The 24,596-nt window shown below is 38.5% G+C and overlaps 1 protein-coding gene across 3 annotated transcripts; it reads left to right on the plus strand.

Annotated features, from left to right (window-relative positions):
- The first annotated feature begins 716 nt into the window (after positions 1 to 716).
- jcada (junctional cadherin 5 associated a) lies at positions 717 to 21,029 on the plus strand. Of its 3 annotated transcripts, XM_079851102.1 has the most exons (5): positions 717 to 930; positions 3,885 to 4,118; positions 11,406 to 11,895; positions 14,106 to 18,136; positions 18,891 to 21,029. In XM_079851102.1, the coding sequence occupies exons 3-5, from the start codon at positions 11,543 to 11,545 to the stop codon at positions 18,923 to 18,925; spliced, it is 4,419 nt and encodes a 1,472-aa protein (XP_079707228.1). In that variant the 5' UTR covers positions 717 to 930; positions 3,885 to 4,118; positions 11,406 to 11,542; the 3' UTR covers positions 18,926 to 21,029. The 3 variants fall into 3 exon arrangements, with proteins under 3 accessions (XP_079707228.1, XP_079707229.1, XP_079707227.1); XM_079851103.1 differs by lacking the exon at positions 3,885 to 4,118 and having other exon boundaries at positions 11,406 to 12,037; XM_079851101.1 differs by lacking the exon at positions 3,885 to 4,118.
- The last annotated feature ends 3,567 nt before the right edge of the window (positions 21,030 to 24,596 follow it).

Consider the following 24,596-nt stretch of genomic DNA (forward strand, 5'->3'; position numbering starts at 1 on the left):
ATGAACTTTTTATTGAAATGAATTGAAGCAAAGATGAAGCACTTGCATTATTATTTTGTACAAAATCAAGTAAAAACATGCAGATTTTTTTATAAATGCATTTTTGAGAGTATTGAACCATTTACTTGAAGTCGTCATGAAAAGTTGTGATGGTCTTTTCTTTCCTATTGTAAAGTACTGTATATCCGAGTGAAAAAAAAATGTAGGGCGGGACTTGATTTTGTCGATTAGGAATTGATTGGATGGTTGGATCGTTGTGGTTTCCTATTGCTGTGATGTCATGTGAGTGACAGGTTGTCCTGCCCTCATGCCAGTAAACACGTTATCAGACAAGAGATGCTGTTGCTATAGGGGAAGTTTTTTTTTTAATTAGAAATTACGAGGGCACATTATTATTATTTTTTATTTTTTTTTTCCAACGTGCTTAAATCATAATAAATACTTCAATATCCCATAAAAAACAATACCTGCCTATTTGGATTTCAAGGTGACTTTTAAAAAAAAAATAGTACCAAAGTGAATATAATTGTAAAATATTATTATTTCAAAGTGTATCTCCTATTAAAACCCTTCTTAAGCTGGTCTCCGACTCCAGCTTAATGTTTATTAGACAACGCATTATTCATCATTAATCAACAGTTGTAGTTATCATGTCCAGCATGAATAAGCCTCAGTTTGGGTTTGTGTAATAGTGGAATGGAATGGAATGGGATGGGGAGGGTGGGGTAATGTTACAGTCTCGTCAGTAAAAGTTTACCCACACGCTGGGAGGAACCATTCCCCTCGCCAGCCGACCCACACAAGACACATTTGAGCTCAATTCTCTCCCTCTCCTCTGCACAACCTTTCCCTCAGATATGCTCAACACAGAGCGGATTCAGCACACTACATCAGGAACTAAACGCTGTCCTCGAAAAGAGCACATCTCAGGTACGTGGACGTTCCGTTTTTTACTGAAATTGATTAACATATTCGAAAATGGGCTTATTGACGAGGCTTTCTTGTAGACCTTGCCGAATTAAACGCGATTTCAGCTGCTGACGTTAGTTACACTGACCCGGGCCGTTCAATAAACGCAGGGAATGAAGCGTCTAAGGGATGAACTTGTGAGATAACGGTCTCATGCATCTATCGTCCCTTAGGCTAATGTCTCTGCATCTATCACAGAATAAATGACCACGAATACGGCTGGAATGATATTGTGGACTGAGATGAATTGCATTGATGATTATCAGCTAATTTGTTGCTTTCCGCTGTGAAATAAAAAAATAGTCCAGAAGGCAGACAGCTTGCTGCTTGTCTGTAAATTGTATGCTTAGGGGTCGGGCGCAGTGCGCAAGATGTGTGTTACATTAGAGAGGTAAAGGGTGAAGTGAGCAGATTGTGTAGTGCAGAGGAGAAATGGGCTTCACGTAGCATGCCATTATAACTTTGATGTCAAGTTTTGTGGAGACGGATTTTCTGTAGCCTATCCTATTTCAGAAGTGCTCAGATCCACAGCTAACAACAACTCTTTTTTTAATGTTTAAAACAACATTCATGTTTTGCTATATCCTACACGCACGCCTGGCGCCATCATTTTGGTGTCACACGCACAATCCAAAATTAGGGGGTGTTGTTTAACCCCCTAATTAGCATATGTATTACATATTAACAGGTAGTGTTTTAAGTGTGTTTTCAAACTTTTCAATAACCATATACGTTTCGTTTGGCCAATATAAGTTAGCGAATTCCCACTTCCCGGTTAAAAGGCGCTCGCAAATCGCGTTCATCAGGAGATAACCATAACAACATCGTTCCGAACTAGCGTTAAGGCCGTTCACACCAAGAACGATATTATCGTCCACATTAACACACCATATGGCGCTTCAGTTCTGTCATCTAGCTGCTGATTTAAATGAGCTCTTTAAAGCAGGATGGATTCTTATTGGCTGTCAATGTTCAGCTAGAAAAAGTCATTGTGAACCTGATTCTAATATAGGATCATCTTTCTTTACCGTTATCGTTATAGTTGCTGTGCGGACTCTGCTATTCTTTTAAATTAAGAATGATTTTTAAAACTATATCTTTATAGTTATAGTTATGATACTTCTTGAGTGTGGACAGCCCTTTAATATTTGACACATTATTACACAAAATAAAAAAAGTTACCAAGTTGACTGGGGACCCAAAAAAAGTCGACCTCTCTGAAAACCATAGTAGCCTATTCCCGTATTATACCTGTGTGAATGGAGATCAGGCAGCTTCTATTGGTTGTGTCAGCAGTTGTTGTTAAACTGTTCAGACAAACAGCCTCCTGTTGTGTTGACACTGGCTGGTTATAGTGAATAACATCAAAGGGCATGTGTCTCACGTGCAGAGGAAGCGACCTGTGTCAGTTCGCGGGATGCGAACAGTGAGGTGCGAGGTCAACAACTCTGCGCCGGATGGTAACTCCACTCAGTTGGGAAGCTACTGTTCAAAAGCAGGGCTGCTTTTGGTTGACCTTGACTTAGATGCCAGCAGTGCAGAGGAGTCTGGTTTAGAATGAGCCCTTATCTATGTGAAGGGATGTTTTGTGATCAGAGTAGGCCCAATGTACAACAGGTCTTTTGATTGCCAAGGTCCTGTTAAGAGGCTGTTGGAAAGGACCTAATCAAGCATATCTGTCTTCATGTGGTTTACAGATCTTTGTTTTCAAAAGCACGAATGTGGGCCATTTGTTAAAAAACTTTGCATGTTGGAAGCTGTTGTAAAAGGTGAAGAAACAAAACAAATGGTTGATCACAATAAAATGTGAATAGGTCAAGTTAATGCCAAAAGGATCAAATGATCAAACAAAGATCTAATGTGAGGGAAAGATATATTGGAAAAACATAACAAAATATATTGGTCTATCGATATATTTTCCACCCACATTACAACTTTTTTTGGCCAAAGGATCAAATAATCCAAAAAAGCTGTAATGTGGGGGGAATATATATATATAAACAAACATAAGTCTCTTATGCTCATCAAGCCTGCATTTATTTGATTAAAAAAATACAGAAAAAAACATAATATTGTGAAATATTATTACAATTTAAAATATTTTCTATTTTAATATAGGCTACTTTAAAATATATTTTATTTCTGTGATGCAAAGCATAATTTTCAGCATCATTACTCCAGTCTTCAGTGTCACATGATCCTTCAGAAATCATTCTAATATGTTGATGATTTATTATCAATGTTGGAAACAGCTGCTTAATATTCTTTTATAACCTGTGATTTTTTTCAGGATTCTTTAATGAATAAAAAAATATTTATATGGTTAGAAATATGTGCTGTTCTTTTTCACTTTTTATTCATCAATTAATCCTAAAAAAAAGTATCACAGGTTATATTAGAATGATTTCTGAAGGATCACACTGTAAAAAGTGAATAGTTGGATCAACTTAAAAAATTACTTCAAATGGTAACACCTAAAGAAATGAAGTTTTCTCAACTTAAATGATCATGTTTTATCATGAAAAACGTGATAATTTAAGTTGAAAAAACGTAATTTCTTTAGGTGTTACCAATTGAAGTAATTTTTTAAAGTTGATCCAACTGTTCACTTTTTACAGTGCATGTGACACTGAAGACTGGAGTAATGATGTTGAAAATCCAGCTTTGCATTGCAGAAATAATTTATATTTTAAAGTATATTACAATTGTAATAATATTTCACAATATTACAATTTGTTCTGTATTTTTGATCAAATAAATGCAGACTTGAGCATAAGAGACTTAAAAATAGCTATAGGCCTATTTTGAAGGTAATTATTGTAAGTAAATTTAGTATTCAGTCAATATCACTTGTATATAGTTATCCATAACAATCCATATTGGTTGACCTCAAGATGTGCTTTTTTCTTTCACAGAACTTTATCTTCATCAAGTGACACTGAACTAAGAACATGTACATCCAAAGTATAGTCTATTTAAGTATTCCTTAAGTCTAAAGGAAAGGGAGGGCAATGGAAGGACAGAAGAGGAAGAGAGCTGAATCACAGAGCATCACTTATCTAGTGGTACGTGGAGAAAAGGCTGGAGTCTGTTTCCTGGAAATGTGCTGATACCGCTGATGCACACATGCAGTTGGACACATTTAAGTGGTGAGGGCTGTTCATTACTGAACAGACTGATGACATAATTCTTTCCTAATTTTAAAAACCGCTCAGTTAATCATTCAGATTTCAGTGGAATTTTAGTCACTTTACAGTGGTGTGTTCATTTGTAAACATGCATAGAGCGTACAAGACCTAATCCATAATAGAGATTAATGAATAGATTTGCCTCATTCAAAAACAGAGAATGCTCTTACAATCTCCTTTTTTTTTTAGTAGCATAGGGCAAATCACTGCATAGGTTCCCATTCAGATCATGAATGCAATCGAATGGCCATTGCTCATTAAAAGAATAGATAACATCAAAGTATAAGTTTGTTTTCAATTCTTGCCTGTATTGGAAAAGAAAACAGAAAGAGAACAGGAGAAGATACCTGAATGTCCAAAATTCTGACACTGCATTTGAAAATCTGTGACAGTTTTTAGATTTTTATAATATAAAAAAAAAAAAATTTGTATTATTTTTTGTTAACTTCACCTCAGAACAGTTTGATCAAAAACACAAGTTTGATAGATATACAGTACTACTAAACTAATTAAAATAGTTTGAGTTGCATATTGGTCGACATTAGGGTGCAATAAGATGTAAAAGACAAGCTTTCCCCCCACAAATTCCTTATATATTGCATAGTAATGAAACCTGGTGGATCAACAATTTAACTGCTTTAAGATCAGAAGCATTTTGGTTGTGATAAACATTTAACAAGCTAAGTGCAACCATCTGCAGATGAAACTGTGCAATGAAATAGCGGCCTAATGGTAATTAAAAGAGATCCAGGGTAAAGGATTGGTAATAGCTCTTGCATATGATGATGTCATACATTAGATTAGAGGCCTTAAACTCATATGGAAAACAGATGGACCACTGAACTTTCCAATGCTCCTGTATGGATTCCTCTGGTCAAATACATTAGCCTGAGATGATTAAGCTCAGGGGAGGAATAGAAACTGATAAGAATCACTGGTCAGCTTTTCCCCTCTGATTATAACAGTAACCTTCTTCACTGTTCAATGTTTGAAGGGTATATGAGCAGAAGTATAGCACTATGTAGTACTGGTATTAAGTGGCCTATTCAGTTTTAACTGTCATTACTTTGCTGTTTATTTGTTAATACTAAATTGCAGGCTTTTATTTGCTCTTGCAGTTTCAGTGATAGTCTATAGTCACCAAGTTTTCCTGTCTGTGCTGTTTTTTGAAACGTCTCTAAGCTTCTTCCCCTTCATTTGAGATCATATTCTTTGGCAGGATAAGAGCGTAATTAGCAGAATGCCTGTATGCCAGTCCTTTGATCAGAGTGTTTTTAACTGATAAACCTTGTCACTGTCGTCTCTCTGTAAGTCGAGTCTCCTCGCTCGAATTATGTACAGCCATGCGGGTTAGTTCATTAAAACCCTGTTGTGAATAAGTCGTACTTATCGTCAGTGTTAAGACCATGAATAAGTCGTACTCTGTGTGTTATTTGATTGTTGCTTTTTATAAGTATGCTTTTGTAGACGTCCTCGGTCAAATCACTGAACCTTCTACAAGGCCTAACATAATCGTTTCCCCCCTCACGATTAGGTTGTTATATTCTTGTGGGTTTTGGATCATCTTTCTCAAGGCCTTTGTGCCTCCTGACATAAACAAGAAGATTGGGCATACAAATCACGAATGTCTCAAATGACATTGAAAATGTCACCCATTAGTGACAGTCACAGGCATATATTTTAATAGACATATAAATTTGGATTTGTTTCAGTCAAGTGCTGACCATTCTGTTCAGTTTAAATGGCCACATTAACAGCACAAGACAGAGCAGCAGTTGACCTTGACAGTATGTTCAAGCATGGATGCAAAGACCTCATTTTGAGCCAGCACATTTCAGGACTGCGAGAGAAACGGCACTTTATGCTTTTAAATGTTTAGTTAGGTTTAAATGACGAGTAAATAAACCCATCTTGGCTCAAAAATCTAATTTATTTAGGAACTTTTTAAATCTGTTGGAACAAATTTTAGAAAGATGGCATGTAGATCTAGATCTTACACAATCTATTGTAACTTTGTCTATTGGTAAATTCTAAATGTAGTATTTTTCAGGGTTGTAGGAGAACATGGAGAACTGAGTTGTACTGTAGGTTTGACTCTGTACTGTTCAGCTGTGGTTAGTTCCAGCCTGGAAAAGCATTACTTCCTACTTTGATGATCCTCTGGTCCTCCTGCCAATTGAATTACCAGACTTTGAAAACATTTCTTTAGTGCTGCCAGTGACACCATGATACTTGTAGGCTATTGTTTGAAACCCCGCTTTTCAAAGAAAGCAAAATGGCTCCATGACCACAGCTCAAACAAAACAAGAGCTGTTTAATGTTTTTTTTCCTCAAAAGCTGTAGCTTTGGTCTGTCACTAAGAGAATAGAGGCATAAATAATTTGGTGGCAACTATGACCATCACATACTTTAAAAATAAACCTGAAGGCATAGACATCATCAGCAAGCACTACATTAAATATACGTTAAATAAATCTTTCTTCACTTCCTTCATTATTCTCTTTTGCTTAGCTTTTGTACTGCTCTGGTTCACCCAGTTTTCAGAAAAAAATATCAAAATGCAGTAAAATAAACAGTAATATTATAAAATATCATTAGAATTTAAAATAACTGTTTTCTCTAATTATGATGTAATTTATTCCTGTGATGCAAAGGTTAATTTTCAGCATCATTACTCCAGTCTTCAGGGTCACATGATCCTTCAGAAATCATTCGAATATGCTGATTTTGCTGCTCAAGAAACATCTCTATTTGTTATCAATGTTGAAAACAGTTATGCCACCTAATATTTTTGTGGAAACTGTGATACATTTATTCAGGATTCTTTGATGAATAGAACTTTCAAAAGAACAGCATTTATTTTAAATTAGTCTTGTCAAATCGATCAATCGCATCTTACATAAAAGTTTTTGTTTATATAATATGTGTGTTATATTATTATATTTCTATATATGTTATGTGTGTGTACACACCCATTTATGTATGCATATATTATGTATGTATATCTATTTACACACACACACACACACACACACACACACACACACACACACACACACACACACACACACACAGATATTGTGTATATATATATGTATATATATATATATATATATATATATATATATGAAGAGTTCAGATGCAAAAGCCTCTAAGTGCCATCTGCAATTTTCTTCTAGAATGATCATTTTTATCACGCTTGTATATTTAAGTTCAATAATTTCACTTAAATGGCAATGCATATTACCTATTAATTGTCATTTAAGTGAAATTACTTAACTTAAATATACAAGCTTTATAAAAATGATCATTCTAGAAGAAAATTTCAGATGGCACTTAGAGGCTTTTGCATCTGAACTCTTCATATATATATATAATTTACATATAAATATAATACTATATATACACACATATATTATATAAACACAAACTTTTATGTTAGATGTGATTAATCGCAATTAATAGAGCACTTATTTGAAATAGATTGTTTTTATAACAGTCTTTACTGTCACTTTAATGCATTTTTGCTGAGCAAAAGTATTAATTACTTTCTAAAAATATAATCTTATTGACCCTAAACTTTTGAATGGTAGTGTATGTCTACCATTCTATTAAATATATGAAGCATCTATTAAATTACCATAATGTAAATGTTAAAGGCTTATTCAAGCCATCTGCCCCTGTCTCTTGAAATGTGCACACATCCTCAGGAAGAAGAGGTCAACAGTGATGATGTCACGGTGTTTACGATGAAGCGCCTGTTGTCCGAGTGTGAACACGTGCCTGTTAAGGGACAGTGTAGGAGTTCCTTGTGGATGGACTGAACAATGAAGGGGTGAGGCACTGAAAGGACTTTTTATAGGACAGGGTGGACATTGTATTGTTTGTTATAAAACATATTATTTTGGTTAACCATAGACACTCAGAATCCCTATTTACATTTGACTCAGTGAATGAGATGATGCTGTGTCATGGTACAGTGGCTGTGCTCTCAGGCTTAAAACTGCGTTGGCCATTACGTTCATGTTTATGGCACTTATTAGGCAATCTGTGAGGAGACATTAGTCTGATGAGGTCGTTCATCATAAGCTTCATCGCAGTTGTTCTGTCACTCCAGACTGGAAGTTAACATGAAATCAAAATTGACCTTATTTACTCTCTAATACACGTTCCTGGTCTTAATGTGCACGATTCATTGATTTATGTTATTTCAAAAAATACAAAATATTGTATTTGATCCACCTCTGACTTTCTTTTTCGTCTGACATGCAAGTCAATATTTTCTTTACTCAATTCCCAGTCAATGAAGCTTGCTGTACATCTTAATCACACTTTTGCATAATAACTTTTATAAAAAAGTTTAGCAAAAATGCAGTGCATTGTCCGATTCTGAGTGAAAATGTAATTTTTTTACTATTTTTTTTTTTTTACTATTATTATTGGGCTTTCTCTTTTGGTCTTTTTTTCTTTCACAAACACATACCACAAATCTGACTAAGTCTAAGAATAAAGAGTTGACACCAAACTGTCATGGCGGCAGCTCTGGGCTCTGCAGGACTGCTGGTGAGGGGGGGTGTGAGGCAGGCCAGACCTAAAAATGTGTGATTCATTTATGAGGGAAGGCAGTGCTGGCTCCACAGGCAAACCTTGCAGTCTATAGAGGAAAAGAGTTCAGTTTGCTCTGAGGTAAGAGGCCCACCACCTTTATGGGTTTTATCTTTAGCATTTAGCTGCAAATAAGGGATTTTACACGAAGTGGGTGACACAAAGAGGTGGTCTTCAGCGTTTCTTGCTGGAAAAAGAAATCTAAAGTTCTCAATATCTGCGTGGAATTAAATGATTCACTGCTATTGTGGCGTTTTGGCTCAGAGCAGCCTCATGACATCACTGGTCTGTCTGCGCTTTTGTTCATTTTTAGCTTGTGACATGTGTTAGCCATAAAAGCAGGTCATTAATAAATAAAAAAAAGCAATGTAGTCTAGATCACGTATCTGCAATTTTATGAATTTACTCATGCTCTAAGAGGCAGTTTGTCATCGAGAAAACGTCAGCTGTGCTCTGAAGCAGGCAGACATTTCTATGCTATTTAGAGTCTCCGTGGACCTGGCTTGAATTGTTTGAAGTCTTTGGCTTTTGAATTTATTGTGTTGCAATGGGATGAAGACATAGATATTTTGGGTCTTTTCTTCCCTATTGTGACGTAAATCCGAGTGAAACTGCTTCTTTCTTCTCGAACGAGAATTTTTTTTAGTGCGTGACATGATTTTGTCCATCTGGAATTGATTGGATTGTTGTTGTTTGCTAATTGCTGTGATGTCATGTGAGTGACAGGTTGCTGGAGGGGAGGGATTATTGCCCTCCTCTCAATCCGGTGCACGCGTCGTCAGAGAAGAGATGTCATCGAGGGGGAGGGAAAGTTAATGTTTTTAATTAAAGATTAATATGGTGCATGAATGAAAAAATAATGATGTGCACCGATAAATTATTTATAAATATTTAAATATAAGAATTTACTGACAGCTGCTGATATGAACCACAGAAGTTTGTGTAAAACCTATGATCGTGTTATCCAGCATTATTTGAGAATTACGCAAAGAGCATCTTCGTGTGTGTGTGTGTGTGTGCAGGTGGACTAAATGTTTCTGAAAGACATGACTAGTGTTAATGAATGTCATTGATAAAATTGACATTAAGAATTTTCCATGTGGCAGTAGAGATGGAAACTCTTCTTTCGTATTTATTATTTTTTTTGCTAAATTTGTCAGTGTGAGTGTCTGCAAGAGGAGACGTAAAGAGCTAGAGAAAAGAAAGGGGTTTTTATTGCCCATTTTGACCTCTGTGTGTGCTAGATGATGCTGTGAGAGGCAGTTGTCTCTAAGGGCTTTTAATGGTGAATGTGGATCAGTCTGGAGTATCTGGGTTGGAAAGTGTGAAAATGTTAAAGTCATACCTCTGCTAACTGCTTCCTTCAACTTCTGACAAACATCATTTAGATCAAAACAGACATTTTCTTTTGGAAAAATGTGGTATGAAAACATGCCTATCTGTTTCAGTGCCATCAGAAAAATCTCAATCTCAGTCTATATCTTCTAACATGTAAAATTGTAACATGGTAGAAATGAATCATTCATAATCGTAAGGTTGTGGGTGTTTTTATCGATTGTGGTGATATTGTCATTGACTACATTTTTTTAATTTGGCCTAATCATGTTTTTTCCATAAAAGATTCTGCTTTAGCTTGTTTAAGGGAGATTACAGAATCGGTCAGCATGCAAAGCTGTGAGAACATTAAGGTATTGTGGAAGTCTAAGCTACCATTTGGACTTCACCCTCAGCAGATCAATGAAATAACTTACAATGGTGGGAGACTGCAGGCAATTTTGTTTTCTCTTACTCTCTCAGTGTGTGTGTGTGTTTAGGACAGGTTAGGTCTTTTCCTTAGTCTTGCTCAGACTTTTCAAGGCAGGTTTTGTTTTGGTTACCTGTTGTCTACACCAGTAGGCCTACTACTTTTTAATCTGTTGCATGTTCACATGTAAATCTGATCTCATGAGATTAGGTTTCATCACAATCTGAATTACCATCATTGTAATATGGGTTTTAAATAATATAGGTGATATTTTCTATCTTAACTTAACATTCATGCAAACCTTTTTGCATTTTTTTATATATTCATTAAGACATTATTTAAGTTTTATTAAACCGTTTTCCTCATTGGGGAAATTCTTTATTTCAAAGTTCTTTCCATTGTAAGTAATTTCAGGTTTTTCTATCCTTGTATATTTAAAGATCCACACATATTCAAATATCCAAACAGACTGCATTTGTCATTAATTGTCATCTTATAATAAAAGACACAAAGGGCCTCTTATAAAGTCTTTATAACAACTACTCGATTGCTAAAGTCGGTATAGTGGCTCAAGATTTTTTTTCCACACCTAGGTAAGATAAAGTTTCTAAGAATGGATAGTCAGTCATCCTGGAGAGATTTTCCTTCTGGATAAAGAACAGAGGAAAGAAGAGAAGAGGGGGCAGATGGGAGAAGAGAAGACTGGGTCAGTGGATAGACAGACCGACAGCAATACGAATCGTTTCTCTCGTGGCAACAAGATAGGACCTTTTTGTTTTGGCTGTGAGCAGCAATCCTCTTATGAAAAAAACTGTGAGAGATAATCATTTTAACTTCATCTGTGTCTGTGTCTCTCTCTCTTTCTCTCTCCCTCCCCTCTGTCCCGTTTTCTTTCACAGCGATGGCCTCTCCTGTGCAGCTGTTCATGAGCTTGCCTCATCTGGACTAGGAGTGGAATTCATCTGACACTCGCACGGACACATACACACACACACACACACACACACCACTAGAAGCATAAACACACCGCGTAGCCATGTACAGCGTGGAAGACCTTCTCATCTCTCATGGATACAAAGTCCCACAAAGGAGCAGCAACAATGTCCCCGTCTCACAGTCGTCTTCCCCCCACCCTGCAACCTATGAGAAATGTCTGCCGTCACGAAGCGACAGCCGGTGTGAAATCGCTGAGAAGCGGAAAGGACACAGCGGCGTGAATGGCTACGAGGGGGACCATGTTTACAGCGGTGGAGTTATCAGACAAGCTCCTGCCAGGGGATTCCCCGGTGACACTGAAAACAGGGTCAGGAAGCAGAGGACACAAGACGTGGACAACGGTAACCTAGGAGATGGACGTTTGCCAGAAGACAGCATGACCACGGACAGTGGGTGAGTTGTGCTCATGAGTTGTTTTTGACCTCTTCATCTTCTGTCCAATATTCTTGTATTGCTGCTGTCTTTCTTTCTTTTTCATTCGTTCCTTTGATCTGAGGTTTAAGCTGTCTTGCATGATGAAGAGTGTTACGTAAAGGTAGGAGCCGTCAAGGACTTCCCTTTTGCACCAGGACATATCCCAGTTTTCCCTTTTTTCTTTTTTTTGAATTCCTCCCCTGTCGCCTTTCTCCCTCCATTTCTTATTTTTTGTTTGCACTTTCTTTCATCCTCACGTCATCCTCTTTGTACTTCCTACATTTTTATGTACTCCGTTTCCTCAGTCTCACTCATTTCCCTGCACTCTCTCCTACCTCACTCCCCCTGTAGCAGATGAATTCATTAATATGTTTAGTGCAGTGCGGTTTTTATTTCCTCTCATTTCACACGGGACTGTAGTGGAATAAACACCAATGTTGTCTGAAAGCCCGCAGCACCCCCTGCTGAGCATGCTCAGTTCTGCAAGCAGAGCCAGCAGTAAACCACATTCCCCATGGCCATGAGCCCTTTGTCAGATCAATATTCCATTCCTTATAACAATCTCTTATATAACAGCATTATTAATAAAACATGGTGAATATCTGAATTCTGCCTGCTGCATTGTCGCAGAGCAGCTTCAAAGATTCATTTTCTTTAGAAAAAAATTACATGAGAATACTTAATTTTCCTTACGAATTTTGCAAAATGTCATTTTTTCCCTACATTCATCAGTTAGTCAATCATAATGTCCTTTTGTCATAGATTATGAATGTCATAAATGTCATAGATAGATAGATGTCTCTTTTGACAATTATTGGTATACTATCAAGCTATAGTGCATCTCTGCACTTTTAAGTAATTGCATGTCACATGTTTTGAGACTCAGCAGTTCAGGGCAGGAAGCAGCTCCACTGCTGTGACTGTTACTAAGCTAGATTATCCTTCCATGAGTGCAGGTCAGAATTGTTTAACATGCAGATCATATGCTCTCTGCTGCCAAGATATTGGATGAGAGAACAGACCTTCAGTGCTGACTCAACGCTTTGCACCACACAAGTTAGTCATGTTCCTGCTTAAGATAAAATGCTAATTTATTTTGGTGTGTTTGCACCATTAAAACCTCCCAGTTTATTGGGGCCTTTGAGGTCTTCTGCTTTGTTGACATCGTTGTCAGCATGCACCTCCTTCTTTTAATGTTAGTGTGATGTTGCCTGTGTGTTGGCATAGTGGGATTTGAACACAGATGTGTCCTGAGAAACATTTTTGAAAATCATATTTGAAATCAACAGTCATCATTGCTCCGCCCCCAAAATGCACAAACATGCAATGCAAGAGTGGGCGCTTCTCTATCATAGCTGAAGCAATGCAAAATAATGCTTTGTGAAAAATAAAGCAAAGATGAGGAAAAAAGGAGAAGGAAGGATAAAAAATGAACATACAGTACATAAGAGTAAGTACATACACAAGTAAGAGTTTGTTGTTAGTCGTCAGCAGCTCCAGACAAACAATGACACTCAAAAACTGTCCTGTTACTATAGCTAACATCACAACAACAGCATATATTGGTTCTATGAAACATAGCAAAATCATTGTTACTCATGTATGAAGCAGAAACAACGCAGCCTATGCATCTGCACCCAGGCCTTCCGACGTAGGTCTCTCCAGCGCTGGAAAGCTTTTCTAATATTTATGCAGGTCCTAAAGCTCTGATCATAACCCTTCTTTTTCCAGTGAAATTTCATTGAAATTTTGTCTTTTGTAATGTCTCTCAGCCATCTCTCTTTCTACAGTCTTTCTTCAAATCTTCCTCTTGCTCACTCTTTCTCCTCCCCATCATGAGTGTATACGCCCCCTACTGCTGATTAACTACATGTGTGTTGTGGTGCTCGGTTCCACTTTCTGTAGCTTTTCTCAGAATTCGCTTACTTCACTTTTAAGTATATTCATGTTTGTATACTGTATATAACTAGAAACAATTTCATTGTCAGTTTATTATTTGTATAAATACTTTTTGTGTCTGGATCACTGACATATAGTTGAAAACAAGAAATTTATAGTTAAAAGAAGTACATTAAATCTCTTCATCTCACATCCTCAAGTCCTATAAATACTGCCTGCCAAAGTATAGCTTATCAAATATAACAGCTGACCTCTATTTATTTCATTCCATCTGTGTGTTTTTAATGCAGGTTTTTTGAGACCCACAGAGGAATACATTCTCAGCCTAGATCTGAGCAGGATGTGTCCTACTGGCGGAGAAGAGGTCAGGACTTTAGTGTGCTTCTGGAATATGCAGACTTCAGGGACCCACGTGGAAGTGGAGGAGGGGTTCCCAACAAACCAGAGGGCATGCAGCGGAGGCCAGAATCCGCCTTGAGCACAGAGGAACATAACCGTGAAAGACAACGGCGGGCAGAGAGCGCACGTGCCAGAGAGAGAGAGATGGCCCTCCACCAGTGGAGAATTGCTGCTGAAAGAAAGTACCAAAGTTTGGGAACAGAGGAGTGGCGTCCGATGACCAGCATGAGCCGTCATCCATCTGAAAACGAGGTGGCACAGGAGCAACGTAGGCCACGAACTGCTGAAGGAGCCGTTCCACCCAGAACCAAAAACAAGTCCCAGTCACTGCCCAGAATGGCTCTGCAATCTGAAAGCCACCAGCACTTCAGCATACCAACTGCTGGACAAGATTCATATGGGAGCTATAAGTTAAACGGCCACCACACACGAGACCCTCATGGACGGCATCTTAATGATAAAGAGTGCAGGCTGCGGTGGACTGACCGATCAGGAGCACAGTCCGCACCACTATCAAAACCCAGATTCAGCCGACCTCTCAGACCTCCATCTTACGAAGTCCACCAGCAGATGCGTGGGAGCGCAGAGATGCTCACAGGGGAGCTTGTTCCTCGTGCCAGAGACAGAACTCCACTGCCCTTCTCAAGGCAAGAGTACTTTGTACAAGAACTTGGCGGTTCTGGTGTAGAGCCCCCTGGTTATATCCCTCCTCCATCATACAGGAGGCAGTCTGTAGTTAAAGGGGCTCACAGAACTTATCCTATTTCAATGGCTAACCACCAGTATAGAGGTGACCCATTTATGCAGGGCTCTGCCATGACAGAAGTGCAGGAATGGTTTATCAGGCAAACTGGGATGGCTTGGCCAGACCATTACAGAGATGGAAGAAGAAGTATGCCCTGCAGGAGACAGGCGTATCCAGGCTACAGTGAAGAACGGATGGGTAACATTCAGTACATTCCCTTTGATGACCCCCGTGTCAGACACATTTCAGGAGCAGGGATAGATGGGAACTCTTTAACGGATGCAGACAAAATCAGAAACATCAGAAATGAGATTCCGGTCAACCTCATATCTGAGAAGTCTAATGACAGTGCCTTTTCTCTCACAGAGAAACCCTTTGACCGCACTGAACCAAGTAAAAGCAATATTAGTGTCTCTGTTAATGAGGACAGTATGCTCAAGGAAGTGTTGAAGGAGACAGACAATTCAAACACAATACCTGACAAAAACTGCAATAGGCATCCAGCTGTCCATGGTAATATAGTTGCTATTCAGATGACAATGCAACAAAACTCCAACTCAGACCAGGGTTTGATTGAGACAGTGACACAAGTAAAGAAATTTGAGGCAAAAACTGTGGCTGAGAACAAGAAAAACTCAAAGAAGAAGCTGAAAGAGACAATGTTTTGCCTGGTTTCTGTCCCTATTAGTATGCAAGCAAACAAAAGTGTCTCTGACCCAAATAACAATCAAAAAGTGACTAATTTAATAGAAAACACAGTGGTGCAGCATGACAACCAAAACCTTATAAAAACATCAAGCAAAGAGACACATATACAGTCCAGCAGCTCCCTGTCAATTAAAAGTTCCCCTTTAAGGAAAGAGATTGTAGATACTAGGACACTTGATCCAAGTCAAGACAATGAATTGTTCTATGCAGGATCCTGGCCTGGAGATCAGTACAGAAACCAGGAAACTCAGACGGGCTCTCCGGAAGTTTCCAGAAATACTCATCCTCCTGCAAATGACCATCCCTCCAGTTACGCAATCACTGATAATGATGATGGAACCGACTGTAGTGCCAGATACGGATATCCCATGATAGGTCAAAAGGATCTCAATCCTTCCAGCAACAGTGCATTCTCCAGAACTGGGACTGGAAGTAGTTCAAGTATAAGGAGCCCGACTCTACCCCAGTCAGCATCAATTCCACCATCTCCAGACCGTCAACCTTTGCTGAGAAAGACCAAGCAAACAGCAGATGGTCAAGAAGTTTTTGGACAGTTCTTGCTAAAGCCAGTGAACAGACGAAAATGGGATGCTATTGGGGAGCTTGAGTCTTTTAATAAAGAAATACAGGATCATACTGGGAAGTCTCCAAATGTTGACCAGACTATAGAGGAGCTGGATGATGCATTGAACAGTATTTTGGAGCTGAGTGACACAAGCAGAGAGGTCAACAATACAAAACAAGAAACCACCCCAGTTCACGTGAAGAAAGAAACTGTTCAGCAGTCACATATAGTGCAGGTCACAGAGACACAATTCAAAAGCAATAACTTAAATGTAATGTCCAATTCAGGGAACAGAGGCCATCCAGAATACAAAGGAAAAAAAGGTTATTTGTCCAAGCCAGAGGTGGACAGCCATATGCAAGAGATGCCTGTCACCAAAACTGAAAATTATGTCAACTTTGAGATTCTGCACAGTGAGGACACAGATCCAGAGATGCATCGGCAGGATATCCCAGTGCCAAAGGAGTGTATGCTTAAGGATGTTGGTTTAACAGTATACACTGCCGTTCCAGACACTGTGACCTCTGGATCCCCCACATGCCTGAGTCCTGAGTCACCTATGTTAACCAGCCCTTCAGATAACTCAGAGATGTGTGAGACCTTGCAGATTACTTCATCAGACAGTAGCGGAGATCTGAGCAGGCACAGCCCTGAGTTTGCCGATGGTACTCAAAGCTTGAACAATAATAATGCCTTCAACTCCAAAGCCCTCAAAAAGGAAGCTGGGAGAGAAAGCACAGAGGTTGCTAGATCAGGGAGGTCCTCACGCATCCATGTGATCAAGAGTCTTCATTGTAGGTTTAAGCCAAATTTTGAGGATGATGATGATGACGAAAATTTTTATTCCGATTATATGAGCTGGAGTAATGAAAAGACCTTGGCAGATGAACATCTTGAGACTCTTTTGAGTCAAGAGAAGGCCAACAGTATGCAGACCGAAGACCTTAGTAATCTGTACGAAGTCCAGTGTGCCAAAGGCATTCCTGAAAATGAATCCATTGAACAAAGGGCTGCCAGAATTCTTGGCATTGCTGTGCCAGTTGAAGCCTTGGTTGTTGATCAGGTTGATGGCAAACCAGTAGAAAGTAATTTGATAACCACAGATGCTCCAGCTTTGGCAACACAAACCAAAGAGATGCGCTTAAATGAGGAGACGCAGAATGCCAGTAGAGAGTTTGAGGAGGTACTAGATAGGTCTATGGAAAGTCATGGAGACGTGTCAGAGGTAGGACTAGGAGAGGAGTCTGGAGATTTACCTAGTGCTGAGAAGCACTGCCAGAGAGTCTCTTCAGTGTTGGAGCTGCCAGAGTTTCCTCAGAGTAACTTATGCTTGTCGCTTCCACTGGCCGAGGATGAGGAATTGACTCTTAGTGTAAGTAAGGGAAACAAGAAGGAGACAGTTAATGCTGAGATAACAGAAGCGCCACAGGACCAGTTGCAGGTTTTTTGCTCATCTCCTCTGCCCCTCTCATTCACAAATGACCAAGCATCCCTGGAGTACGATGTCTATGCAAAAGAAGAAAGCTCTCAGTCATTAGTGAGAACTATCACCAGGATCACCTTGGCCAAAGATACAGACTTGGAAGAAGAGGGAGAACTAAAAGAATCAACAAAAGTGGATGAAACACTAGTGGAAGAGAACCGACATGGTGAGAATGCAGTCGGAGAAAACAAAGACATGACAAGTTATATGCAAGAAGAGGATGAGGAAAGGGTTCAGGAGGAAGTGTTAGCTGAAGAGCTGATACAAGCCAGATCAACGCAGCAACCAAAGACTATGGCACGTCCAATCCCACTACCCCGTAGTGGCATGGTAGCCAAGCGAGAGATCACTCTGCCACAAGGATTCAACATGGATAATACAATGTCTGCAATAGAGGATGACGAGAAGCTGTTTATTTCAGGTCAGTACACTAAATTCAGCATTCATAACGTTAAAAACATTTTTAATTAAATGCTATATAAAATGTTTTAATCATATTTGGAAACAAGATTTTCTCAGTTTCATTAAAGAGTAGATACATCTTAGCTTCATAATAGTTCCTATTAAAGATGTTGATAACAGTTGGCAAACAGTCAGCTTAGCTGTTGTTTAGGTTGTAATAGTTAAACACATAGCAGTCTGCTTCCAATATTACAGTTTTGCTTTATGTATTGTGTGATGTCTATTATGTGAAGTCCATTACTAGGAAAGGTCACCTTAAGCAATATGTTTTAATTGGTGTGGTATACAAAAAAAAAAAAAAAACTGGACAGACAATCAGCTTCCAGTGGAAATAATGATTGTTTTTTTCCTGGCATATTCTGTAGCATTATGAGTTGCCAAGCCACAAAACCTGGTCTTAAAACTTGAGGGCAATGAGCAATGAGTTTTTTCACCACAAGAGGGAAGCGTGGTATGATTTATACTCATTGCCATAACAAATCAGGCGAGAATAGATAATGGACCAAAACAATTATATTATATTATATTATATTATATTATATTATATTATATTATATTATATTATATTATATTATATTATATTAGTATAAAAACGATTTTTTCAAAAAATAAGTTTATTCTAAATTGATTTTGCTCTCCTTTTCTAATAGACATAAAATGTCATGTTATGGTTTTTAGTCAAAGTGATTAATATAATTTTTATTTGTTTTCAGATGGATATGACCCCAGTCATGTGGAGAGAGTCTGAACTTGGACACGGTCAGAGCAAACCCTGTGACTTTTACTGGAATACAGGCTGTAAACAAACACTCATCTGAAACTGAGAATGATGTAGGCTAGAACCACTCATTTTATTAAAAATAGTCAGAGAAGTTTGTAAGCAGGCAGATGGACTTCATGTCACCTATTAAGACTATTAATCCTGGGAATTTCTATGACCTGTTGATGGCTGGAATAGCTAAAATGTCTATCAATGAGATATGAATGTATAATGTATATCAAGTAAAGCTCAGATATTACACAAATATAGCTACAAATCAGTCTGTACAGACTTAATAATTTTCTAAAGTTTCTCTGCACCAGCAAATGCTGGAGTTCTGTTTGGCTTTCACAGAACACAGGGTCATTGTGCCAACAGCAACAAGAAAGACACAAAAGCTTGCACTTCTCATTTTCTGCAGTATTACCAATGAGAGAAAGGAGAGAGGCCTTGATGTAACAAAGCAATGAACTGAACTGGCGAGGTAGCAGCTGAATCAGTGACATTACACTGTGCTTTTAATCACAGAAAAATATTTTTGTAAGAAATGTTAAAAGGAAAGTAAGAAACCATGTATGTCACTGTGGTAGAACTGCAATACAAAATTATTATTATTATTATTATTTGCAAATTATGGAATAGGATGCTTTTACCCAAAAGAGGCAGCTAAGAAGAAAGGTGAAGAGAGGCAAAGATTTAAAGATATTTTGTGTAAAATCTTGGTCTTCAGCAACTTTAATCTTAACTGCAGTGATTTTAGTTTCCGTAGTAATTGTTTTAAAATTACTCCCTGCACTTAAGAGTTTTCACATCTCATATGCAGTTTGAGCTTTTCAGAGTAGCAATCTGACAATGTATCATCTCACCACAAAATGCAATAATAAAAAAAAGAAGAAAAATGTATTTATTTTTATCAAGCTATCAACAATCTGTACAGATGAAAATATATTTGAAAAAGTGGATTTTATTTTACCTTGTGAGCTTGATTACAATCATTATGGATATATCATATCTGAATGTCTATTATCCTGTATTACTCTGGCAATGAATGATTCTTTTATTGTGCCGTGTGGCGTGCTTTTTGTTGCACAGATGTCAGATATTGTTATGTTTCTTTATGCACAAATGAAGTATTCTGAATCTTAAGTCCATCTCAGTTCTAAAAACTTATATCGTGAGTATACCTACCAGATGTAGTGTTTGTTAACTAGTTTACCCTTGTAATTGCTTGGTTACTTTCTGTTATGACTCTGTACTTGCATAGTTGAGGTGGACAACAGTTGCCCAATTATATTTCCATCACATGGTTTTTATAAATGCAGTCCAAAGTGCACTAAAATGAATTTAAGTTAAAAAAAATTAGCGCATCCAAAAAACAGAAATAGTGGTCTCTGCCAAAAACTCCAGTAAAGTCATTGCCTCCATTTACTCTGAATATAGTTATTGTTGTGGATAAAGTGTGCAAATACCATAATGTTATAATAATATTACTATTGATATTTGCCATAAGCATAATTATAATAAACCATGAATTCATGAAAAAAGATGTTCTGTAGTCAGTGGATAGGGAAAAAATAAGACTTGGCATTAATCACATTTACTTTCTGTAAGTTGGCATCACATTTTTGTTGTAAGTAGTCCTTGATTGTTTATACCATTTTGTACAATTTTGTTTTTCAAAACAGATGATTATATTGTTGCATATAACGTATATGGCATTTAATATCTTTTTCTATTTTCATACAGAAACTGTACATGATTATTTTGTATTGAGTTGGAACTGATTTGCCTTCTCTGCATGAGATAAAAGATGTAAACTGGGGTCAGGAAAAATGTTTTGCATACAATTGCATTTGGTACTACATTAAAATATATTCATTATATTACATTGTGCACATTTTTATCCTGCTAAAAAAAGCTTTGAACAATATTTAAATTCAAAACAAGCTATTTTTGAATATTTTACAGAAAGTTTACTGTGCACCTCAGTACTTGTGTCTTTGAAGTATTGGGTGAATGTGAATGAAATATTTGAGAGGAAACTCCTTTGTACATTATAGTAGATTGCTCATTAATAAACTCCTTGCATGGACTTTTGTTTTATTTTCATCTATTAATAATTTTATGTGTAACATGGAAAGGAGAAACAATTTGCTTGTTTCCTCTTTAACAGGTTTATAAAGAGTCATATATAAAACAAAACACAATTCACATGTTTGGACTATAACAGCGCTTGCATTCTTCTGAAAAAAAAAGGATGATTCTCTTTTGCAATGCATTTAATTAATGTGTAAATAAAGTGTTCCTAGAAACAAACATATACATGATAATCAAACACATTTGTTGAACAAATGAATGCCAAGTAATAAAGAAAACCTTTTTCTCATTATTCAAAAGTCTTTATTTTGAGTCATTATTTTGAACTTATTTTGTTTCTCACACTCAGAAGTCTGGAAGTTTTGCCATACTGTGATAAAGTTGAAATTCATCAAACATTCATTGTTGTCACTTAAAATTCATGTTTACTTTGAAATTAAAACCGTTCAACTTTTTATGCTTAATGTTTTGTACAATTAAAGGGATAGTCCACCCAAAAATTTAAATTCTGTCACCAATGGAGTGCTGCAGTTGTGATGTCTGCAGTCGTGAAGACTATTTCCAGTGAGATTTTCCTATGGGATTTAACCTTTCTTTTTTTTTTTTTTTGGGTAAAATACTGTCGAAAACGTGAATTTTGAAGCTGTTATGTTTATTTTAAAAACATGTTTCTAATAAGTAACTACAGTAGATTAGAGGGGTGTGGGTGTTTGCAGTTTACATTGTAAAACAATATGTCCACTGTCAAAGTATTGTCAAGTTATTTTTTTTTACCACAGATCTGATTTTACTCATTAATTGAAAACCCCCCATTATAAAAGCCCATTGGAAAATCTCAAGGGAACCACTGGCGAATTAGTCTTCCGGGTTTTGATGTCACGGCTGCAGCACTCTATTACTCACTCTTGTTGTTCCAAACCTGTATGCATTTCTTTCTTCTGCTGAACACAAAATAAAGTTTTTTGAAGAATGTTCATAATCAAAATATTTAGGTTTCCATTTACTTCCTGCCACCATGGATGACGCTGTGCAGGATTTGCGCCCCTCTTTATTGACTTCTACCAACCCCACCACTGCTGATTTATCTGAGGTGAGCGGTAGTCCTCCAGCTAGTTTGTTTACATCCACTAATACTTACGCATTGAAATGAATCCTCACCTGTTTCCAACAGAGAAAGCCAAAGTGGGCTTCATTATCTCCCGTCTTTCAGGCCATGCATTACAATGGGCTAAACCCCTATGAGAACAGGATGGAGCATTTGGAGCTCTTCCATTAGCCTTGATTCAACCATGCAAGTGGATTGTTCACATTTACCTGTCTCAGAACAAAAACTTCCTCGATGCTTCCTCGCAGCACTAAATCGCTGAGTGTCCTGTCCATCCACCTGGAGTTATAATGAGTTCTGTTCATCAAACAGTCTCAGTAAGTCTCTCCTGCATATGCCAGTGACTGTTTCTACTTCTAATTTCTCTTATCTTGTAGGCGCCTTCATTGACTCAGGGTCAGCGAGCAACTTCATCTCCCAGGAGCTCAGCAAGAGATTACACTTCTGACCCATCACCTTGAACAGATTGTTGGCCATTCAGTCGGTTGTGGGACAGCCCCTGGGTAGAGGACAAATCACCCATCATTCACCACCATTAGAACTGCATGTGGGGGTTTGCCACAAGGAAACCATCATTTTCTATGTACTCCAATCCTCCACCACCTCCATCATCCTAGGCAGACCGTGGTTAATTCAGCATTCTCCTCAACTTTCATGGAAAACTGTGGAAATGATTCCATGGAGCCAGGATTGTTATAGTGCTATTGCTATTTCCTGTCAGCCAGCTTCTCCAGAACCAATCTTCTCCAGAAATTTTCCGTGACTATTTATCTAAATGTGCTAATTTGTATTGATGACATTCTGATCTATTATTCTTCTCTCTCAGGCACATTCACCAGGCCCTGCAGCATGTTTGTGAGCACCGGTTGTTTTAGAGTCAATCAAGTTGACCTTTACTACAGCCCCATCCTTCAACATCCTGATCCTGTACAAACTCCCATTTGTAGTAGGAGTAGATGCTTCTGCCACAGGAATGGGAGCGGTGTTATCTAAGTGGAATAAAGCTTCCTTTAATCTCCATCCATGTGCTTTCTTTACTAGGAAGCTGTCCTTGGCAGAGAGAAAGTATGACATCTTGAATATAGAACTACTAGCTATCAAGTTAGCCATGGAGGAGTGGCAACACTGGCTAGAGGGGGCCCGTCCTCCATCCATCGTGATCACAGACCATAAAAACCTAGAATACCAGAGAATGGCAAAACAGTTGAATTCACGTCGAGATAGGTGGGCACGCTTTCATTTTTTCTCTCTCCTATTGCCCAGGGTCCCGTAATACCAAGGCAGATGCCCTCTACCGGTTCAATGCTCCAGAGCAATGTGAGGGACTGCCTCCACTGATTTGACCTTCTTAGTGTTTTTCTGTCCTATCCAATGGATCCTGGATGAGAAGATTGCCCAGGCCACCCGCCAGGTTGTCCACCTCTGCTAACATACGTCCCCACATCTTTGCAGAAGGACCTCCTAGAATCCATTCATTCTTCACCTGGTTCTGGTCACCCTGGAGTCTCTCAAACCCTTTCGCTTCTTCGCAACCGGTACTGGTGGCCACAAGACCACACAGAAGGTGTCCGGTTCATCAGGTCATGTCCTGCCTGCATCATGGCCAAGAGTCCTCGCCACTTACCATCCAGCAAGCTCCTCCAAGCACCCTTGGTCACACCTAGGAGTGAACTTCATTATGGATCTACCACCATCAGACGATTGCACGACGATCATTGGTTGTAGTGGACAGATTTTCTAAGGCCTGCAAACTGATTCCACTGAAGGCCTTACTCACGGCATTGCAGACAGCGAAGCTTCTCTTTCAACACATATTCAGAAACTTTGGCATTCCTGAAGACATTGTGTCTGACCATGGGCCTCAGCTCATCTCTCGGGTCTGGAGAGCCTTCTTCCGACTGCTAGGTGTGACCATTAGACTATCCTCTAGTTACCATCCCCAGTCAAATGGGCAAAACTAGCGCAAGATTCAAGAGATTGGATGCTACTTGCGCACTTACTGCCATAACCAGCAGGACCAATGGAGTCGCTTTATTCCCTGGGCCGAGTATGCACAGAATTTACTCAAACAGTCCACCACAGGATATCTCGGCTACTCGGCTATCAGCCTCCACTCTTCCCCTGGACCAGCAAGCTGTCAGAGGTTCCAGCTGTTAACCATTGGTTTCGCCAAAGCAATTGGGTTTGGGATTCAGCACATCTCCATCTTATGCCATCGTATGCCAACATCAGAGTCAGGCTAATGTGTGAATATGTACACCACCCAGCAATCAACCTGGGGAGAAGGTCTGGCTCTCAACTAAAGACATCCAGCTGCGGCTCCCATCGAAAAAGTTAAGTTCCCGGTTCATTGGTCCATTCCTCATCACTAATAAAATCAATGCTGTCACATTCAGACTACAACTTCCAGCATATTAGTAGATCCATCCTACTTTTCATGTTTCTTTTCTTAAGTCC

This window comes from Squalius cephalus (assembly GCF_949319135.1).
Source record: "Squalius cephalus genome assembly, chromosome: 19".
NCBI lineage: Eukaryota > Metazoa > Chordata > Actinopteri > Cypriniformes > Leuciscidae > Squalius > Squalius cephalus.